Genomic DNA, 23,774 nt, shown 5'->3' with positions numbered 1-23,774 from the left:
TAACACGGGAGGGCTCTAATTACCAAATCAGCAACTACATAAATCAACACATATCTATCCTTCATTATATTTCTCCTTCAGTAAATGGCTATGAAACCAGTTCCATGTTTAAGAACTTGTCATCTTTTTCTTGTTACAAACACTGATGTTGCACTGAGTAAATGCTGCTCCATAACCTTTCCAGAGAACAGCTTTCTCATACCCCTCAAATGGCAAGTAAACACGATTCAGAGGTAACAGTAGCAACAGAAAAGTGACCTATTGTCATTTAAGCATGTTTAAAAAGTATGGTTCTTCATAAACTTCCAAGGCAAACAAAGCTACAGTGTTAGAAGAGTACCAGGCAGCATCAGCTTGCAGTCTGCTAACAATGACCACTTCACAATTGAGATCTCTGTCCAAATATCAGCATTAGAACATTATATGAGATTTCTGAGATTGAGGAACGTGTGATACTCTGAATGTCAGGGGACAGTTCCTCTTGATTGGCACTGTGGCTGTATTTCTTCACAAAATAATCATTGACCCAACAAGAGTGGTGGTACTCTTGACTCTGGTTCAGCGAGGACGACAATCCCTGCAAGGCTGCTGTAGCTTTTAACACAGCAGTCATAAAATGATTCACTTCAGACAAAAGGATAAGGTAGACTAAACTATTACTAAGCCTCTGATTTCCAAAGGACAGACATTTGAAATACTACTACTAATAAAACAAATTAAGTAATTAATAAAACCCTAGGCCACATAGACTACAGTGCAGGATGGACCTATTTATTAGGTCAGTGGTAGAAAGGCAATTTAAAACCCAAATAGGAAAAATGGAAGAAAGACTAAATGTTAATCCATTTAGTCCATTTAATAATGCATTTAATCCAACCAAATTTTAAGTCTTGAAAAAAAAAAATTAAATTTTTAAAAGATCAAAGAACTGGAGAGAAGATAACAGGAAAAGCTTATCAAAGTGACAGGAAGAATTTAAAATTTGGAAAGTATGCTAAGACATGGTGCAAAAGATACTTCAAAAATAGTACTCTATTATAACTAAGAGATTATTAAAGAGTAGGTATTATATACAGCCTAAATATATCACATTACTATGATTTTTAAGATTCAAGATCTTTTTATATGATTACATGATACATCATCTAAAGCCACATATTGATTTTTTTACCAATTTCTGTTTTGCCAACATTTTTTTTCCCATTTTTCTTTCTTTAAAAACTCACTTATAAAATAGAAAGAGGCCAGACTAAGAGGTCTCCAGTTACCAGAATCATAATTTTTTCACTGAAGCATGGACATCATATCCATAAAAGCGTGAAAGACCTGGTGTTAAGTGCATTTACTGTAAAACAAAGTAAGATAATGGACAAGATGGAAGGGAGGGGAGTAAGACATTACTGATGCTCTGCAGAAATGGTCTTCTGAGTGGTTGCATTTAGAGCTTTCAACAATGACTCTGCCTCACAGCATTAAGAGAACGTGAACATGAAATCTGGCAATAACTAAACCAAAGTTTGGTCAACATTAAGAGAACAAGAAGAGATAACCTTCTTAAACACGAAAGTACTTGTAATCCATTAAATAACATTATTCAAAGTGAAAGATATTACTAGACTGTCACATGGGAGCTAAACTTAAGAAATGTCTTATTCAAATTTCTGCTATAAACCGGAGCCTCTGAAAGAAAATGATACAGCTAACTCTGGATACACAGCCATTTCAAAATGAAAGTTAGACCCACAAAAAGACTGGATGCAAGAAAATACAACATTAATGACTGTGTAGAGAGAACTGGTGAATCCTTCTCTGGTCCTTAGCTCAGAAAAAAATTGCCAGTGCTGGGACAGACACTCAGGCTACCAGAAATAGCAGGTATGTAGCAAATTGTACAAAGGAAACTGTGCTGGTGTGGTTTGATCAGCCCAATAACCACGGGCAGTCAGCCTGCACATTGTGCCTTTTCCCAGCATCTCTGCATCGGTGAAGGGTGTGGAGATACACTGCCACATTCTTTCCTGGGCTTCAGAGAAAAGGGATAGTACAGCCAAAAACTGTCACAGACCAACAGCTGTGCACTCTCTGGGAATGAATTTCTGTTCTTTGCCACCAAGGGACTGATGTTCTGTACCGAACTTCTAATTCACTTTTAAGATGTGGTCTTACAGATTTGTGAATGGAAATACCAGATCTTTCTGAGAGAGCATGGATTTGAACAGTTTCTATTGAGTCTGTTCCTAGCAACTAGAAACACATTCCATTTAGTAACATGACTTCACCATTTTGAATTAAACTTACCTTCCAAGGTAATTTGGCTTTATAGTCATGGTAATCTTCACTGTGCACAACAAAAGCAGAGATAAAAGCCCTCAACAGGTGAGTTGGGCTTGCCTAATTTGGCACATCATCTGAGATGAGTAAAAAGAGGGGCAGGTTGCACCTGTTCATTATGTGCTATCAAGGTTCTTCTTCATCTGTTCTCATTTGTTTTCATCAGAGAAGACCTGGCATAGTTACTGCCATTAATGGGATCTGTAAGGGTGCCAGACTTCAGCCTTTTACCTGGTGTTATCTTGACCTCATGGCACATCTTTCTAGAAAGATTTCCCCATTTGTCCAAGGAAATGCCATAACTGGCTGGAAAGGATGAAAATAAAGTACGAGATTTGACACATACTATAGGAATGACTATATTATAGGATGCAGTATAGGAATTTATTTCTCATTCAGGAATGAAGACAGAAGACAGATCTGAATTAAGATATAGGGCCCTCCTGAGCTCAGCCAAATGTCCATTTAAACCAGGATTCTTCCTATGAATTTCCTCTTTCCCAGACAGGAAACTTACAGCCAACTTATTTTTATCGTTTCTTAGATATGCAAACAAAAATTTCATGTTTAGCCTCTTTTTAATGTGGAAATGATATTTAATTCTTTGCATTTCTGATAGATTTTACAATTGAAATAAAGAAAACATATTTAAAATATCAACTCATCACAATCAAAGGCTCAGGACAAGGGCCTTTTAGTACAAAACCTACAACTTTCTTATAATGTAATTTCTTGCCAACTATACTCAAGTCAGTCATGTGACAGTTGAGATTTCTTCTGTTTAAAACAAAACTGGTGTTATACTCACAGTTTGTGAAGATTATTAAGTCCAACAAACATTTCTGGTGTTAGGCAACCAATTCTGTTATTTGAAAGATCCCTGAAACAAACAAAAATTCCATTAAATATTGAATCTGTCTTATTTATATAAACACCCATGTAATCACACAAAGCATCTATATTTTTAATACTTAAGGAGTTAGAGACAAATGAGAAATAAAACCTTTTCCCATAGTGTAACATAACTGACTTACATAGACTAAATAACTTTTATATTAACATTATTGAGCAATATTCCACAAATCATACTGTGACTTCTAATTGCATTATAATGGCTTTTTATATATATGTAGTAAATAAAAGCAAAATAATATTACAAATACACAGAATTTTCCTGATCTGAATTATTAGCATCTGCAGTTTTTAACTTGGGAAGAATACTATGCATTTTGTTCCATGCAATATTCAGCCAAAACTGACTTTTTTTTTACTGTTTACTCATGTTTCATCTCATTAACAGCAGCCTTTCTTGCTGAAATCACAGAAACCAGAAGGCAATTAATTTTTGAGCTAGTGAGGTCAGTTTTGATAAGCACTTGGCAAGCTCTTTTAAGAGCAATACTGTGGCTTTCTGAGAGCAAAAACAGTAAAAGGCATTACATTCCATAACCTTTGCCTGCAGAAAGTGAAGAAATGTTTTCTGTATAAGCCATACATGCAATATAGTGTACAGGATGCTTACAGGAAAGAGACAAAGACAGGTATAAGCAATCATATTGTGGTAAAAACATGAATAACGCCCCTTGGTATATTAGAGTTTGGTTTTCAACCATGACCCAAATTTTCCTTCTCACCAAGTACATTTTTAAAAAAATAATTGCAGTTACATAAGGATTTTAAGTGATCATGCAGCAAAGAAAAATGTTAAAATTGATCTGAATGTATCTGTTGTTTTAGAATTAGAGGTAGTTTTCTGATCCCTTTACTACATTGTGCAGATTTCATGTTTTTCTACTGATACATGAGAACATTAAAGTAATCAAATGGAAGACTAAAGGTTGCAGTTTGACAAATCCAGTTACTGCTTTCATGGGAACACATTCAATTAGCTGGAAAATGAAGGCAATCTCTTTAGAGTTCACTATGAAGTCATTTTCTATCAGACAAAGAATATATTGTTGTGCAAGTATATGTTGAAAATTCACATTAGAATGAAAATATTTCTTAAATGCTTGTCAAGGATATTAAGTAGGGAACAGCTGAGATAATACTGAGGATACAATATAGTGCATTAATTTCATGTTAGCATTATTCTTCACGTTCTACTAAAAGCTACATAGCAAATCTAAGAATGCAAGTTTAAGACAAGTGCATATATATATATATATATATATATATATATATATATATGTTCATCTACATATCCTTCTATTAGGAGACATAAAAAAGAACCTACCCAGAATTCTCGGTTGGGTAATGCCTTACTTTTGTCTAGGCAAAGTCTGAACACATATGGAAGAATTGCATCACAATGTGGGGAATAATCTGGGTAGCAAAAGCAGATTTTGTCTATACTAATCAATATGGGCGCATATTTTTTAAGAGAGGCATACACTAAAATATTTTTTTTGCCAAAATGAAAGAATAAACACTGTTTTCTCAAAGTTTTCTTCAATAAGTGTTATTTTCATAAGAAGTTATATAGCAGTGACTGAAATTTCTGTATTGTAATATATGTTTTCCAAAGAAAAAAAACTTTAACAAAAAAAAAAAGGCAACTTGCTACATTTTTCCCCAGACTAATACCTGTTACATTAAATAAAATTCAGTTCATATGTACAAAGCTGGTGCTCCGTTTCAGGAATTAAACATTTAACTTACTAATGCTGATTCAGAAAGTTGATATTAGAGAAAAGAACTCTTCTGTGTTGAATAACCAAATGCCATAATTTTAGTGATTCATAAATTTTCAATTTCCATTAATTTTTGTATGTACCTTTTTGAGTAAACCCTCAAAAAATTCAGTTTGTCATTCAAATACAAATTATAACAGTTCTCCAAATCATTCACAGAAAACATTCTGACAGCCTGTGGCTTGTCTGTCTGACTTGCCACAGGCATTTCTCTTGCAGTTGCTCATATTACATCAGCTTCTGCTTTTCTCGGCATCATTTATATTTTACACAGGAAATAAAAAGATGTGAATGTATAGTCTTAAAGTAATTACTGTATTCAGTATTCAACAGGAGTTTTACACTATTTATTCCTTTTGCTCTACTATCTCCTTCCCAAGAGTTGCACACAGAAGGAGGGAAGATATTTTCTTGTTTACCATGGAAATACATAGATTTGTATCAAATGTGGTAGTCCAGCAATTAAACAATTCTCTGTCTCTAGATTGCTCCCAGTGTTACTTGTTCATATCAGCAACGGGGTTTTTTGAGATTTGGCATGACAAAACTCAACATTGCCAATTCTACTGTGCTGAAGAGCCTTTTCTTCCCTCTTGTCCAATGCCTGATGAATTCCTCTCCCTTCATTCCTTTCTCCTGGCTGACCTAAAGGCTCCACCTGTGCAGTCTGTGGATGAGCAGCCCATGACTTGCACAGGTTTCCTGGTTTTCCCACAAGAGGTCAGGGTTGTGTTATTAGAGTACGCGGCCAAAGCAACAATTAGCGCTCATTTTTATTGTTGTATTCTACTGTTACCCTGTACACGAGCCAGCAAGAAAGCTTCAAACCTAATGCTCTTCTTTGTGTTAAAAACGTACATGGTACTCTGATTTTGTCATTATTATGCAACTAGCTCTCTCCCCAAACACACTAAAAATGGGAGGCTGGTATTAGAAAACACAGCTACAGCATGATCAGAGAGAGAAACCTTCTGCAGTGCTCCCAGACACAGCAGTTTGAGTCTACCACACAGCAGAAAAGCAGAGGATTTGTAAAACTCTTTTTCTGTGGATTTGCAATCCTTCTCCTTCTCATCTAAATCTTCCCATCCCACTAAAATAATCCCTGTTTTCTCATAGGTTTTCTCGTAAGACAGCATACATGACGGCTAGGACAATGCCTGGTATGTGCTGATGGCCTAGTTAGCCTGTGCATGGACATTTGGAAGCCGTCACTTGGAAAATTATAATTAAAAAAGGGTTCTCTCACTTTTCCTTTGGCTGAGTACAACTAAGGAGGATCTGTAGTCCTTGTTAATTAAAAGAAAAATGCCCAGCTGTAGAATCCTACTAACTTAGATATTTTTACCCTCTAAAATGTACTTTAAAATTCAGCCAGTGCTTCCGAAAGTAAGCACTTGGAAAGAACCTTTTCCAAGACAGAATTGCAAGAATGATGGGCAGGGAATATACTGTGTAAGATCTTGTTTCCTTAGAAAACCATGATGAAAATAAAAAATATCAAGCAAAGTCAAGGTTGATGGTATGGAAAATGGTAGACAAACTCTACAGTATGACAAAGTTTCCTTTTTAATAATGTATTTGATAGGGCTGATATATGATAAAAGAAAAAAAAAATTAGCGCAGCACAAACCATTGTTCACACACATCTGAAGTGTTTCGTGTTATTTATGATTAATATCTATAGTGATATATCATCTGCTTAGTCATTAATTAGGCATGTTTTGTACCTTTGTAGGTGTATTTGTTAGGACACTTCCTGGAGAGTAAACTGATGATTTTAAATGGGAAAAGGTAAAAAAGGAAAAGAAATGGAAGAAAGAAGGGAAAGAAGGAAAAAAAGGCATGCTAAATGTAAAAAGCAGAGTGTGTGATTTTCTATTTTACAGCCAGTGCCCTTATTTGATTATTGCTTGGTGGCATACTTGAGTTGCCCAAGGACAGAAATGTCGATACAAACACAATTTTCAGAATAATTCAAATGGAATTAATACTTACAGGCGCTTCAGTTCTGAAAGCCCATAGAAGGCCCCTGGCTCAATTGTGCTGATCAAATTATTCTTCAGATCTCTAGAGAGACATAATAGGAGGAGCAGTTAATTATCATTTTACCTACTTTACCACTGTTACACATGTGGACTGTGAAATGCAATGCAATTCTAACCCTTATCTGTCTTAGCTAAAACTAAGAATTTAACTAGTAGCATCAAAAACAGTACATCATCTGCAGTTTATAAAAACATAATTTTCCCATTAAGATGGTAAAGATTAGAAGTTTTTAAAAAAATCTCTTTATTTTAATTCTTCTTTTCCTATTTATACTTTTCAAAACAAGCTTACCAGCCTTTCTTGCCCCAGGAAAAATGTTTTAATCAATGAGTGAATGAAATAATTAGTCAGCAAAGCAGGAGCCTTTTAGCTTGCTTATTCATTGTACTGTGCACTTTACACTTAATAAATTTCTCATTTCCACCTAGTGTAGGCAAAGCAGTTGGCATGTGAGACAAACAGGTCAGGTTTTGTTTCTCCTATTTTAAAGATTGGTGCTTCATTTTGCACTTGCTGACAATCCAGAGGATTGGCTGTTTTGCAGATAAAGAATATTTCACTGGCATTAGTAATCTCATCTGCTCTTGACACAGAGCTTGGGGCCATGACACTGCTCTCAGCTCAGTCCCCACAGAGATTTACTACTGAAATGTCTCAAAGACTTTTGTGATGTGAACCCTGAGGAAGTGCCTTCAGTGCAACTAGATAAGCTGGCCTAGGAGACAAATGCTGTAAATTCTTGTAGGCTGCGTTCATCTTCTGATAATTTGCAATTCATAGGGAGTAACTGTAACTGATGCTCACTAATTTCAGTGCTGTTTCTCAGGCTGGACACTTCCAGAAATTACAGCATATACACTGCTTGACTCTGCCAAAGCATGGATGGAGCAACAGCCACAAGAATAATCTTATCTATGACTTTTTATTTTACTGCAGATAAAATGCACACTAGCTGAAATCTTGAGTCCACTACCTCTGTTTGGCCTGAATAGGGTAAATGCTTATTTCACAGAAGGATATATTTTATTTTCAAAGTCAAAATCAAGTATTTCTGCACTTTTCTAGTCATTTTTGCACATCTCTTGAATACAGTTCCAAAAACGTGTGCCTCACACCCATTCCATTATAGCAACAATGTCAATGAGTGATTTGTCCCTAAGATCTGAGTTGGACTCTTTAAGAATCAAGTTCAGCTTTCAGCCTGCAACACTGACAGTCTTTAAGAAGTCTTTGAGAACTGGAAGAAGCTTTAGGGAGTTTTGTGGTCAAACATTTTCATCCTAGTTCCCTGGTATCAGCAGCAGCTACTAGATTTATCTTTGTCTTCATTTGCTCAAGAAGTTCTGACCATTTCTTTAACTGTGAGTTTTCCACACGTTATAATAAATAAAACTGTTTAAACAAAAGTTCTGTACCCTCTTCTCCAGAGTCAACTTGCAAGGACAAGTCTTTTGTTTGGCAAAAATTAATCTACACAAGTGTTTATTCCTTTGATGATTTAAGGTTTTTGCTCTGTGGGTGAGTCAAAGCCTCCTTTTTTTTAACATTCAAGTATTCAATAATAAACATTTGTGTCTACTCCTTTTGCTTGTACAGTATGTTAAATATGTAACTACTCAGGTCAAAGAAGTTATTTAACTTGCAGAAGTAAATCCATATAAAAAAGACTGGAAGAATACTGTTTTCATCATGGAACAGCTGCATTCTTATAAATCATAAGAGAAAGCAAAAACCTGTCTCAAGCTTTACACTGAAGTGTTTACTCACTTGTAAACAACCTAAGAGGCTTAGTACATATGCAAATATGTGCCTTTTAGGCAGGGGAAACTGCCAGTTTTAATAATTAATCTTTATATCAATTACATACATTCTGTGTTAACTGCCAGCTCATCTAAATACTCTACAAGTTGCAATCAGGCAAAGTGATCAGTTCTTGTAGCCAAGAGTAGTAACAGCTCAGAACAAATATAAAATAGTCAGGGTAAGAGGCAAGCTGTTGACAGATGAGTTTTAATGACAGTCAAAATGACCTAGCAGACATAAGGCCTTCCATTTACTGAAATCATCTATGTTCTAGTTTATGGAAACTCTGCCCTGTTTCCCCAGAATTTGTAACCACATAGGAAAAGCCAGCATAATCCTCAACTATCACCCACAGGAAGAAAAAAGGTCATTTAATGTTAGTAGAAGGTGGACCATTACATGGAAAAGTGTCCATCACTTACCCTGTCATAAACAAGACATCTGGTCTCCTTATTTTGGAAATTACACTTAATATAGATAGGTCATTTTTGTAAGGATATTCTCAGAAAATTGTAGATGATTACACTGCCCACAATTCTGGCATTTTCTTAGTAATTAGTATTATTGCATAATGTTTCCATATAATACTGGCCTAACAAAGTAGGTGTTTCCTTCCTTGTGATCCTTGAACACTTCTTTTCATGTGATTAAAATTAATAAATAAAATTATCACAACTGTTAAACACTTTGCATTAGGAGATCCCATTTGCTTCCCACCCACTTGTATTTTTTACTAAATTACTATAATTAAAATATTAAATTAGCTTCTCCCATTTTCTGATTTAGGAAAAAGTTTGTCATATTGAAGCCTTACAGTAATTAGAATTAACTTGCACTGAGCTAAATAAAGAACCCAGAGTAAATTTGGTTGTATGTTTACATTTTTCCCCAAGAGCTACTGCTGAGGTTTGGCAAAAGGTCATGATCCAAGACAAGCCAAAGAGCAGCCCAGGCTGGACCACACACATGCACCTATACCAGACAAGTGATTTTATCATCAACCAAAAGCAAGAGAGAAGGGGAAGAACCCCAGTATCATAATATTGAATGACCACAGTGTGACCCAGTTGAAGTCCAAAAAGAAAGCATTTTCTAACTAACAGTTATGATTTTCCATCATTTCTGATGCTGCATTCTAACTTTAAAGTATCTATTCTGAATCTGAATGACGTGTCATTAGTGGTGTGGGAGTATAGACCTGAAAATAAATTAAAACCAAGTGCCATGTACAAGTACAGATAGACGGAAGCTACAGGAAGTTAGTCATAAAACCTGCAGCACTTATACCCAGGCTGCAGAGCTGCACAAAATCAAAATGGGACAATATTTATTGAACTATATTTCCCCTAATATCATTGGAGTTGCTAGATAAACTTCTGCAGGGTACTCTGATCTTAACTTGACCTAAATAGGTAGAAGAACAATATAGAATGGACTGTGTTATCATTAAAAAACAATCTCAAATGGTTACAGAGGAGACTTTCCTTTTCACCTGCAAGTCTGAACTTACATAAATTACATACAACAACCATTAAGCACTGTGTTCTTATTTGTAGGTATTTGCAAATAATAGGCCCACAGGTAGATACAATCAAGGATTCCTTTACTAAGAACCACAAGATGCTGGAAGTTTATCAACTTACACATTAAGCTTTCAACTGACTTTTATTTTCTTAAGAGAAACCTTAAGAAAAATAGCTGACTTGATGCGGGGGAATTTGTGTCTGAAGCACTCACTTCCTGATGGCTTAGCTGAGAGGTAAATGAAACAAGAGGAACAGGCTACTAATGGGACATTTAGTAACTACTCCAGGCCTCTCAGCTATTAGACGTCTTCTGTGGCCAAATCCCTGATTATCTGAATGTATTCCTGAGAATCCTGATGCTTCCAGGTCACTGTGTGCACTTACACATTATAGAACATAGTGGGCAAAAGTTCACTGAAGTATAGACAGTCCATTAACAAAGGAATCGCTTTATCTTAAACTATATTCTGATGTTTTGAACCAACATCTTGGCCTTCAGACATTGCATATTCTTTCTCCAACTTACAATATAAGTACTGTAGATATTTTGAATACATATTCAGAACAAAAATATTCAACTAATTCCAGTACTTTGTTCAAATTCCTGACATCGATACATCTTCCATAAAAAATTATAGGTTGTACCAAGAGGACATCTGTGTTTAGAAAGCTGTCATTATGGTGCTGCAAACTTTCCAAAAAAGCTCTGAGAAGAGCAATCAGTTGTTGAGCAGATGCCAAATACCAATGAAATATGACTGACTTTCTACATTTTGCATATTACTATGAAACAACAACAACAGACAAAAAACAAAATAAGGTCACATCTTCCACTTCTTTCTCATGTGAAATATTACAGCTAAACTGAATGTCACCTTTGCCCGAGAAATGAATGCAGACTTGAGATCTTTGAAGAAAAGATCATGGTCACTGCAGTAGGAAAGAGGCATAGCCAGTGATGGAAGACAAGAGTTAGCACCTATTCTGCCATCATGACAGCAACAGTCAGGGCTGGCACTCCTGAATGCAAGAAACAAGAATTAAGTTGATATTGGCAAAATGTGTTTTGAAGACATTTCAAAGGTACCTATCTGTACAGGAGCCAGTAACTTGCTGTACTTTGGTGGTAGAGATATAATCAAAACTTATTTTCATCTCCATTATTGGTAAATGCATTGTTGAAAAAACATATCTCATTAAACAGGTAGGTTAAGTAATAGCAGTTACCTGCTACTATCATCAGTAACTAAATTAACTAAGGTGCTCCCATGGAACACCAGAGCTCATTTGTTGTCTTTATTTAATTTTTTTTTTAATTATGAGAATGGATATTTAACCTACTTTCCAGAATCAGAAAAGATATGGTTACATCTCAGTTAAGTTCCAAGAGATAAAGACAAAACTCTTTTCAGTTAGAAATATCAGATAATAAACATAAGCATGCACACAAATATGGACAATAATTGTCCAATAATGGTCTGCCTTTCCAGACACAGAGGCTATAGGTCTTTTGTTTGCTTAGCATGCTGATGATGCAAATTCCTTTAATTTTCCCTTTTTAATCCAAGCCATTACTGACTGGATTCCCTAAAACAATAGACCCTAAAGACTAGACAAAAATATGACTGCTGTCCACTCAAGGTGCTAATGAATGATCAGAGGTTTCAGGCCCATCACTTGATGGCAATTATGACATACAGAACAACAGAAAGGTCATCACACTTTGGTTTTTAATTTAAGGCTGATGACTCATTCACATCAAATGTGCTGTGGTAATCTGGCAGTTATTCATTATTTAGAAACATGCCTAAAAGTATAAAACAAAGTACTAAGAATGGCAGCTGAAACAAAACAGAGAGAGGCTTTATGGTAGTTTGCTTGCTCAAAGAATCCCATAGAATGTTATAAGTTATTTCATTTTCACAGTAATAGTCATAGAGCAAGAATGTAAGACTCAGGATATTTGAACTGAAGGAGCAGCATGCCAAGTAAGAAAAAAACCCTAAAAAGCTTGGTAAAACAAGGTAAAAAAGATAAGACTTGCAGTACAAATCTTTTGATACATTTTTATAAATGTATATGATAGAAAATAACATTTTAAAATATTAATTAATGCAGTTTCATTTTAAATATAGCACTGACCAACCAGAATATAGGTGCAAAGATGTTTGGCATCTGCCTCTACTTTCAGCATTTTGTTATTGATAGCTCAAATTTAAATGCATTTTCAAACAAAGAAAAATCATCTACGCTTTCTGGATTCTTCTACTTTGACATGTTTTTAAGAAATAAAAATTCAGAATTCCAAACATATGCAACTGTTCCTATTTGTTTTCTTTTTTATGCCACAAACCCAGACACATGTGGTAAGATCACATTAGGCACAGAAGCAGATGCTTGGTACTTGTAACCTGGGGACTGAAGACAGAGTGGCTGTGCCACCCAGCTCCCAAGGAGGGGTCACTTGGAGCAGTTGTATGGGGCTAAACCAAGACTGAAACGTCAGAAGAAATAAATACTGAGAGCTGATAAAGTGGGTTTCAGTGTCCACAGCTCTGCAGTGCCAGCAGAAAATGCCTCCCTGCTGGCAACAAGGCCTTGGTGCACAGTGACAGATCTGGCATTATGCTGATTACAATGGCAGAGCTTGTGTCATGGAGAGACACGAGGAACACAGAAACCTTTGGTAGCTGCAAAGAGCTAGAGGCTTCCTTAAATTCTACACCGACTGGGACTTCTCTCTGTATTCATGCCTAGAAAGCAGTTCAGCATGCCTTACGTTTCTTGACATCTGCCCCACGCCTCTCACAAAAAAGCTCATCGCCGGGGAAAGAAAGAAAAAAAAAAAAAGAAAAATAATTTCGTTCAGAGATTAATTCCAGCCTGTGAGAAAACTGTAATGAAAATTAAAAAGTCAGGGGAAAAGTATCCTCAACCTTTTTTCTTATTTTAACAAAACACACAGATCAAATAAAATGTAAAACAGACACATAGAAAGTGGGTAAAACACACTTTTTACTGAGAAAAGTTTCAGCTCCAGTTGTAGGAGTTGTTATTCCACATTCTACGACTGCGTTGCTTTGGCTGTTACAGATTTCCAGCACTGTATATTCAACACTCCTAGGTCAAATTTCAAACTCTGGAATTATAGCACAAAAATAACATTAAATACTAGAAATTTATCCAGAATTTTCAAAAGAGCATCTGAATTAATCTTCCATAATAAAATATGGAGATTTTCACTTTTATACCAAATTATCAGAGGTATCAGTGTAATGAAAATGTGTTTTGTTAGATATGAGAACCTTAAAATATATATCCATCGTATCATTGAGTTTTGGGTGGGACTTTTTTTAAGGAAATATTTGATTTTTTTTCTTTTACTGTATCAAGATTGAGTTGGAAAACCACAAGTGATTCATTATTAAATTTCAATTTGAGATTTCATGAATTAAAACATCCAAAGAAAAGAGGAATGAATTTTAGCCTGAGGTGTAAAGGAAAGATCAGTACCTGCAGATGGCACACAGATTAATCTAGGAGTACTATTGACCAAAACTAAAATAGTTTATTACTCAGTGTAGATCAAGAAAACAGGAATCATCTTTCCTATAACATTTATTTCACTGTACTGTTTTCATAATAGAGAAGTAAAACATTACTAAACCCAAGGTGAATCAATTCAAAAATGTCAAGGAGCAACTCCATCTTTCTTCCTACTTACTTTTGCTACAGAGTTTCATTAAAAGAGTAAGAATCTTAATTAGCAATATCACAAAGAACATGGACACTGACATAGGTACTCAGTCCAGGGACCTGCAGTGATTATTCAGCTCATGATGGGAGATGGATGAGGGAACACTGCAGAAATCTCCACCCAACTCCAGGAACCATCATAGTCAAAGCTGTTCCTCCTATTTACCTGGGAATATGGCAACACCCAGACACATTCCAGCATCATATAGAGAAGCAAGACCTTGCTAGAATAGGAGGGGGTATCAAATATAGAAACCATCAGAAAACTTAATTTGGTCAGTGTTAGAGGCAACATTAATTGCTCAGAAATCCTGTCAATTTAAACTGCCAGTAAGTAGTTTAAGGATAACAGGGAAGAATTGCCTATAAGCAGTTTAACTCAGAGGAATTAAATCTTGCTGGAAGACTGGTCTGAGAATCCTTCCCCAAAAGGCCCTGTTTTATATAAACTGGGTCTTTGGTAATAACATAGACAAATTTTAGTTTTTCAAAAACCAGCCACATGTGCTAATGAGAAGGCATGCAAAATTGTCTTCTGCAGAAATGAGGGTTAATGTGAGCCCTCTGCGAACCTCCTTGAGTATTTTCAGTGTACAGTTTAAAAATTTGCACTTTCCTGCAGGTAAATATCAGAAATTTTAAAATACTTTTTGCTAAGATTTCCTGTAAAATACAGATGAGCAAACCACACGGCTGAAAAATAAGACCAGAGGTTCTATGTGAATGTATAATTTCTATCCATTCTTTAAACTCATTGCCACATACTTTATATTCTATACAATGTGTATGTTGAGATTTTCAAGTAAAAATTATTTTAAAGAAACTAAAAAAATCTTATTTCTTCTATCTCAGAATTGCTAATATTAATTTCAAGCCAAAATATATTCTATTATAAATAATATTAAGTTGGCATATACTTAATAACCTGTCTGTGTTGGTCCCACTTGAAATGTTCTTCTTCAATGATTTTTATGCCTTGTTTCATCACTAGTGTTTCAGGTAAAATCATAGGGTTTTAAAATACATTTTCTTTTGCTTATATAAAAGTTTCAGTTATTCAACCTTAGGATATGCAAAGTCATTGAAAAACCAAACAAAAATCAACACAGACATAATAACACACAATAGTAGCTGGGGCCGCAGGAACAGCCACAGGTCTTCACAGCCTGAAAGAATACCAAAAAATGGAAGAAACAGGAAAGGAAACACAAAAAAAAAGGATGCAGGGAAAGATGTTATTGTTGGAAAAATGTTATTGTTGGAGATCATTATGCTGAAAGCTGTTTTGTTCAGTTAGGCATCCCTTCCTTATCAATCCTTCTCACCACACAGAGTAACAGAACTTTTCCCAGCTTATTTACTCATAACTTATTTCATGGCATCTCTTCTACTTTCATCAGATTGCCTCTCCCTCAGGCCCTCAGAAATAGTGCTTTATTTCCACAGGTTTCCTAGGTCAGGCCTGGGATCCAGCTATTCTGTCCCACAAATAAATCAGTTTACTCATCCAACCCTCCCCCAGCATGTGGGGCACACAAAAGCCGGTGGTCAGGTATGAACAGCGCTGGTCACACCTCCCAGGGCTGTTGGAGCTCTGGGAGAGCTACACTACTCAGCAAGAATCTGGTGGAAGAAAAGGGACTTTGTGGCAGCTACTTAAGACGTATATTTATAAATCTGCACTTGCTACATCTTCTCAAAGGATGACAGCATCTGACACAAATCATGTGTTATCTTAATGACATCACTATATAAAATTTCAGATGGATATATCATTGTGGTGGGCTGACCTTGGCTGACTGCACATCAGACTAAGAGAACTATTTGTGGTCCTAACGGGAAACAGAAGCCGAGATATTCACAAATTCAATTAAGTGACGTGCTGAAATACAACTAAACTATGTTACGTAAATTTCAAAAAAAAATGCCAGGAAAAAGAAATGTCGTTCATGATTTAGACAGCTCTATAAACTAACTTTACAAGTGAGTTTATTTCATAGTCCTGTCACTTATCACAATATTTAATTTTTATATAGAACATATTTTATATTTTTCCTAATATACAATGCCCTGATAAAACTCTTAATGTTTGTGCTAAGGCAAGAAAAATTTTGGTGTCTAATCAAGTGTTTTGTAAAGTAAAAATTTATACTGCAGGAAAACTCTGACTCAACAAGAGTTCAACCAAAACTCCTAAGAAACATTGCCAAGTAGTCTTACATACCTGCATTTTAAAAGGTATATAATCTCTTGGAATCACAACTCTTGCATCAAATAAATGTATCTGAACCCGTAGACTACTAGACTGCTCTGGGTCAGGAATGCAGCTACAGCTGACCCTGAGAAACTGGCATTTTATTTAATTGTACAAGTGCTTTGCAGTAACAACAGGAAAGATGCTTTTAATTCTAAATTGACACCAAAAGTGATCTGCAAATTATAACCTTTCATTCCAGCCTGCAGTCATCTAGCACAACTTTCTTTCATTCTGTTTCTAATCAATTCTCTCACTTTTAACCACTAGTAATTTGCCCTGTATTTCATTCCCTTTGCTTACATTCCTATCCTCTCAATTTCAAGAAGAAATTCCTGGCTTTTGTCATGTTCTGACTGTTTTCTGATCACGCAACAACTGTAATAGTTTTGAAGATGTATTTCCACTAAACAATTTCCCTGGGATTACATTTAACAAAAATACGTGTCTTATATTCGTTCCTCCCATTTTGAAACATTTTAATCTTTTACACCTGAAAGGAAACAGACCATTTTTTGCCCTTTTAAAAGGTGATGGATCCAGTGCCCACTCATGAAACACTTCAGAGCACTAGACTGGGATCTATCTAATGTTTTTAGGCAAAAATAAAAATAGCTTCTTAACATTTTTGTCCAGTAAAATGAATTATTGAATTATGATTTATGATCATCACTTGAAAACTTCATTCTTGCGAAAAAATGTAATTATACTAATTCTTCTATAGTCTTCTTATGAAACTTTTAGATACTAGGATAATTAATGTGATGTATAAATATATATATTATTATTAAAGTCATAATATTTTAAATCATGTCTATAAAGGCAAAAATATCTTGATTATATGAGACACATGGAGCACAAAGATGATGACCATTGTACCAGCGAAATCCAATAGCATAGAGAATGCCTCAAAGTATTTGAATTACATAATAACTACAATTTTAATAGTTTTCTATAATAATAACAGTAGTAGTAGTAGTAGTCATAGTAGCAGTAAATATGTGAGTAATAATTAATGATCAAGTTAAATTAGATCTTGTATTTAAAATATCTCCTACATCTCTTAATGAAGGAAACTTGCACAGATGAGGCTTCACTAGTCCTTCATAAACTAAGCTTTATATTACTAAATATTAGTAGGATTACACTTTTCTTATTCCTCCAAAGACTCCTATAGGATGGCCAACAGAACAACATCCACCAATGGAAAAATTACAAAGCACTATAGCTTTTATTACTCTCTATTGTTTTAATAGCAGAAACTATGTTCTTTTATTTGAAACAATATTAACTGCTCAGTATGCAGTTTGGCTTGTGGTACGTAAGTCTCTCAACTGATCTTCTGCAAAAGCAACTCTCCTCATGGCTATTTTACTTCAAGAAAAATAAACTTGACCCTGGACCCTGCCATGTCTCCTTATTCAAAACCACTAAAATATTTCTCTCTTTAGGAGACATTTATTAACTGTGAAACAATGCTGTTTCAAAGTGACATTTCCTTTCTATGTCGTCATTTCTTTCAAGTGATCTCAAACCTTTTCGGCTGAACACTAGCTCTGTGAGGCTGATTTCAATTCTAGGTAATTGTGAATTAAAGTTCTCTCTATTTGTACAGTAGCAGAATCCAACTGTTTTATTAAAAGATGACCTCAAATCTCCCTAAGAGATGGCCTGATGTAAAACTAGTTACTGGGGAACATGTAACTCCAACTTTTCTATTTTGAATTTCATTTCTATTTTGAAATTTTGAGAGCGAATTCCTGATAATTGTTACTATAACTCACCTCAACAGATTAGCAACAGTTGGCATAGAGCTCCATAAATAATGCACATGTTATTTAGAGATTCTTCCTTTTCTAGTTTATTTTCATTTAGCCAATATTGAGACATAAAATATTTGTTAAATTCATACAAGCAGTATCAGGGAAGAATGCTGGGGCACAGCCAGTCAACTAATGTAAAGCATTCACAAACTGGTACACAAACATTGCTGAAACAAAAAGCAGGACTGGATAATCTCTTCTTCAAATCAATTGCCCTGAATGGCAGAAATAATTTTCAACACTTTCAAGTACTCACAGCATATCAAACTCAGAAACTACTTAATGCTTAGCAGGGCCATGACAATATACACCGGTCACCCGGAGCACGGCAGGAAAAGTCTTGGCCTGAGTCCAAAAAAGCACTTAGACAACTAAAGTAAAACTTGAGTGGAGCATTGGTTCTGAGTCCCAGAGTGCAATTCACAGCCCCCTCTTCAGCTCCTATGCGTCCAAATGGCTGCAGCTACTTCAGCCTCCCCTTTTCAACTCCCCAAATTTCAGAAAGGCTGCTGGGCATGCCCAACACCTCAGAGCTTGGTGACACACAAGAGGCATTTTGGGATTTGCAGGCAAGACCTGCATACACCATGGTTCTCTGTGAGGCCAAGCAGGCCAAGAGGATGCCACCAGCAAAGCCACGAAAGCAAAGCACAGCACGGCATCCAAGGGAACGGTGAAACATTGCCATGCATCATTTCTACAAGTACCAGTTACAGCTGGAGAAATGGAAGACACTGTTTTGGTACCATCCTCGCCCAGAAGGGATGGATAACTACATTTGAAATACAGAGGAGGTAAAGGAACTGGCTAGGATCTCTGTTCCCTAAACCAGTATTTTTATATGCTATCAAACAATTGTTTACAGCAAAACCCATTATCTCCTTGTTGAAGAAATACCCTTGGCACTTGTCTGCTTCTGTTCTTTTCTTTCTGGCCCCATAAATCTTGAACACATGAACACATATTGGCACAGCTCCACTTCAACAAGATCTACATCCTGGTTAAGGCCTTTTCCACAGAGGCAAGTGAATGTGTGATGTGCTCAGGCTGAAGAGGCTGAACCTGAGTCCTTCTCTTCCAAAGTAGATACTCCAGCCAGCAGGCCAGTACAGAAAGCACAGTTACCTTCTTGTATGACCACATTTCAAATAAAATATGGAGTCAGTTATGCCTATAAAGAGGAATGGTTACAGTAGAAGTATTAGGCTGCAAATCCCAGTCCCAGGAAAAAAAATTTATCCTCTGAAAGGTTCAGTGCCTGTTCAGTCCCTCAGCCATGATGGCTAGTTTGGATTCTCTTCTTACAAACCTAATTCTCCCTGTTCACTGTGTAAAGAGCTTAGGCCTCCAAAGAATAGCTGAGAAAGCCAAGTATTTGTTCTACCCATGACAGTGCTGAGAAGCACCAAGTCTACTATATCTGGTTGCTGATGGGAGCCTTAGCAACTTCCTCAGCTAGCAAGATGCTAAATTTTCTGTTTAAGGGCTGTATATATTATTTACTAACCATTTGGCTTGGTTTAGTTTGTTTTTAGCTGTTTTTAGATGGCTTTGAAATAGGCCAAGACAAGAATCAACTTTCTCTTCAATCCAGCAAGAAAACCCAAGCAAGACAGGAGTGGGAAAGCAAAGTAGAGAGCATAATTAATGTGACACTTGCTCTTTTCCAATGCAGAGTGCTAAGGTACATGCTTGGGATTGCAACTCCAATTTCTAAGTAAGGGCACAGTGCAATACCCATAAGAAACACCGCAGGCAATACTTCTAAAACCAATTTATAATTGCATAAAACAGTGAATATGAGGCTAAATATGATTTTGTGTTTCTTTTTCCGTATTTAAAAGAATTTTTAAAAGGGTTAATTCTGAAGAACAGTGTTTTCCTCTGGAACAATATACACTATGCACATATTCCACTCTTATCCCTTTCCCTCTGCTGATAAGTGGTGGGAAAGGGCAACTCAGAAAAAATGTCATCCCATATCTGTCTCCCACTCAGCACACACTAACCCAATTCTCAAAAATCTCATCAGTGTTCAGCTCATTAAATTCAACTGAAGGATGAGAATGAAGCTGCACCACTAACTGTGCACAGTTTGTATTTACCAGCAAGAACACTGTATGCAGTGTTGCTTACAACGTACCCTGTAGTTAGGAAGCATTCTTGTTGGCAGCTTTGACAATTTATCTATTCATATCAAAGTGAAAGAGAGGCTGCTTTAAAACTGGTGCTCCTTGCCCTAATGGGAAAAGAAGAATATTAAAAACTATTACAGTGAAATCTCTGTTGTCATCAAAAGGTCGTTGATTCAACAGACAAACAACCTAGTGTTAATGATTTAACAAAACATTTTTCACACAGATTACATGCTCATCAGTCAATATATAGTATTTTTCACATCAAGAAACTAAAGATAATTTGTTTTTAAAATGCCAATTACAAGAAATTGTGTGAAAATCAAATACAATGCCTAAGTAATTATGCTCTTACCTAGGCAATGTAATTAAAAACACAATGAAAAGAAATGTTGTCATTGTTTGGACACAGACTCATTAACAAGAGGACTGTCCTAAAAGGAAAACAGTCTTGCTGTGAAATTTCTTCAGCAGTCTTTTGATTTGAAAACAATTTATTAAGGCAAGCACATAGGCCCAAATTTCATCACTCATTTGTCTCTGTTTTGAGCAGATTCAAGCATGAGGGAGAGAAGGTAAGAGGCTGATTTTGACTTTGTGAAAGTAACTACACCAACAAATTCCTGCCAAATAGTGTATTAAATAAGATAAACATTACACAGTATTTCAGTCATCCTAAACTCAAGAAAAATAGAACTCATACAATAATCAAAAGAGTAGAGAGCAGTTAAGACTCTTTCACTTACTTTGAAAATAAGTTTTTCAGCTCAAGAAAAGTATATTAAAAATATCTTGATTTTGCAATTGTCAGCATACCAAAAAAAAAAAGTATATGCAGACATCTATTGCACAGAGGACCAAAAAATGAGAAGCTTATCTCCATCTCTAACCACAAGCCTCAAAAAAAACATTCCCACGTATCCTGAAAATTTAAAAAAAAGTGATTTTATAAAAGTGTGTTAATAAAAATATCCTCAAATACAAGCTAAATATTATTTTAACATTATATAGACACTCTCCTGATAACGTACAATATTCTATATTGTTTTCAAGAAATTTAAATGTAAATTATTTATCAAAACATGAATAGTCAACAATGAAAATGATAATGGAATTTTTATGCAGGTTTCAAAAATATTTTGCAGATAAAGTCAAAATCTACAAGTCAAAAATCCAGCAAAACCCATCATCATTAGACAAATTCAGCAGTTTTAGTTGCAATTGTGTATGTACTTCTCCATAATTGATGATGACAACACACTTGTTTTTTATGCATGAAATGGAAAATTTATTGTGTATTTAACTATTCATTTTATTGCTTTTGGCTTGGTAAATGCTGCTATTAAAAATATGAGTGTTGGAAATGTTGACAGTTGACAGGTAAGATTTTTTGACTTTGTTTTGAATGAAGGCTCCTCTTAGGTAGAGTTGAGCTAAACATAGTCACTCTAACTTTGAGTCTATGCAATGTGTGGGTGACTGATCCAAAGCCACATTATATAGGTGGCATCAATTAAACTTCTTCTGTGACACAATACCTACAAGTGCAGAGAGCAAATGAGAATTAGGTAATTCAAAAAAGGAATTTTCATATACCAGTAGATTCTGAGAGACTATGTACTGAATTGTGCACCCATTTCAGTAGGGGATTTGAACTGTTTCATGGCAAGATATTAGAATTTAAACATTTGTATGGGTGATTAATTTTCCACTTTTGTAATTTGATTGTATCTTCAATGTTGGAGTTTGTCAGAAGTTATAGTACTGCAATTCACCTAGAAATCTGGTCAACATTTAGAGTAAGTTGTTACTCTTGATTCACTAACAGGCTGGGGCAGTACAGTACATGTTAACTGTCTAGAACCACGGGGTTGTAGAACCATTAGCCATGACCCAAGTACTGCTACATTCCACTAAACTGATAAAACTGGCCGTTTACATGTTAAATAAAATACAGAAGTTGATATCCAGGGTTGCATCAACTAGAACTAAAAGTATTCCTGTACTTCTGTATATTTTTGGCTGAATGACTTGTTTCCAGGAACAACAACAACAACAAAAGAAAATACAGAAAACTCCAGAAGGCCCCAGACAAGGCTGGAGCTCTTTTGTGCTATGCAAACACATTTTTTCCTATTCTGGATATATATAGAATGACAAGTCATGAGATCACCCATATGCAGTCATTTGCAGGATCAGCCAGAGATGTTATGTTCCCTGCCCTAAAGAGATCAGAATGAAATTTATCCAAGTTTTGTCACTGACCTCTGAAAGACCAGAATGAAGTAAAAGAAATTCTTGTCTTACAACTATTTCAAACACAACAGAAATACAAAGTAGAAAAAAAACTTAAATAAAACATGATTTACATAAATGAAAGATTGCTCTGATGTTGTAGTTCATTTTAAGCTAATTCTATAAACTATAAGCATTTCTCTGGGCAGTCTCTTCATGATACTGATTACACCAAAAACCACCTTCCCAGCTAATCTGTTCATTCTGACTTAACTAATGTATATGTGACACCGGTGTTAAGGATCTGCACAAGATTTATAGGCTACCACAGTATGTACTCATGCCAGTAGAGTCTTAATTACTTTCAGAAAAATGGGGAATGTGATGACCATATTTATTGTTATAACCTTTTTTTCTTTTGAACTAATCAAGCACAGCTTAAATAATTCACTGGGAAGAGAAAATATTCATAAAATCTCTACAGGACAGTAATTCCTGATGGAAATATCAGAAATCTGCAGCTTTCTGAGTAGCAGAAAAAGGTTGTACCATTGCTGAAAAAACCCCACCAAAACAAAAACTCAACAACCCAAACCTGGCATAGGCCAACATTTCTCTTATTTATAAATGTCCGCTGTGTCACCCAGAAAACAGAAAACTACTGTGCAGTGTATTAAGATCCTTAGTCCAGCTGGTCCATTTTTTTCTAAGCTTTAAAAACCATTTCAAAAAATACAAAGTATTTTTAATGGATTTCAATGGTCTCTTTCTTCTTTTACACAAAATCACTCATAAGAAGGATGTTTTCTTAAAAACAATCTGCTATCCAGGTCCACCCTCCCAGGCATGTCCCTTGGAGCTGTTCCCAAACTATCCCCAAAGCACTAGCATTTCAGCAACTGGAATGACAACTTCTTTTTAATTGTTTGAGATCCTGCAGGCTTCTATCTGAGAACAAAGCATGCACATAAAGCACATTCTATGGCCACGATTCAAGTTCTTTTGAAAATAAATGATATATTGAAACAATGCTATGTTACATAAAGTGGTTTGACACTGGATGCTCAGCATTACACCAAATCACAGCCAAGTTCAATTCCCACCCTTGCAACTGGACATACACGAAGCACAATAAAACTTACATAAAGCAGCTTTGCATTATGTGGAAC

General features: G+C 35.6%; 1 protein-coding gene across 1 annotated transcript in view; it reads right to left on the bottom strand.

The window, feature by feature from the left end:
* LOC128810668 (adhesion G protein-coupled receptor A3-like) overlaps positions 1-23,774 on the bottom strand; it is a 256,002-nt gene that overhangs the window by 152,454 nt on the left and 79,774 nt on the right. Inside the window, exons 3-4 of the mRNA XM_053983732.1 lie at positions 7,023-7,094; positions 3,140-3,211 (exon numbers count right to left, since the gene is read on the bottom strand). Of these exons, the coding sequence (XP_053839707.1) occupies positions 3,140-3,211; positions 7,023-7,094 (144 nt within the window). The remainder of the gene's footprint in view (positions 1-3,139; positions 3,212-7,022; positions 7,095-23,774) is intronic.

Source organism: Vidua macroura, chromosome 8 (assembly GCF_024509145.1).
Source record: "Vidua macroura isolate BioBank_ID:100142 chromosome 8, ASM2450914v1, whole genome shotgun sequence".
NCBI lineage: Eukaryota > Metazoa > Chordata > Aves > Passeriformes > Viduidae > Vidua > Vidua macroura.
The sequence above is the reverse complement of the archived record's forward strand: the minus strand, read 5'-3'. Positions and strand labels throughout refer to the sequence as shown.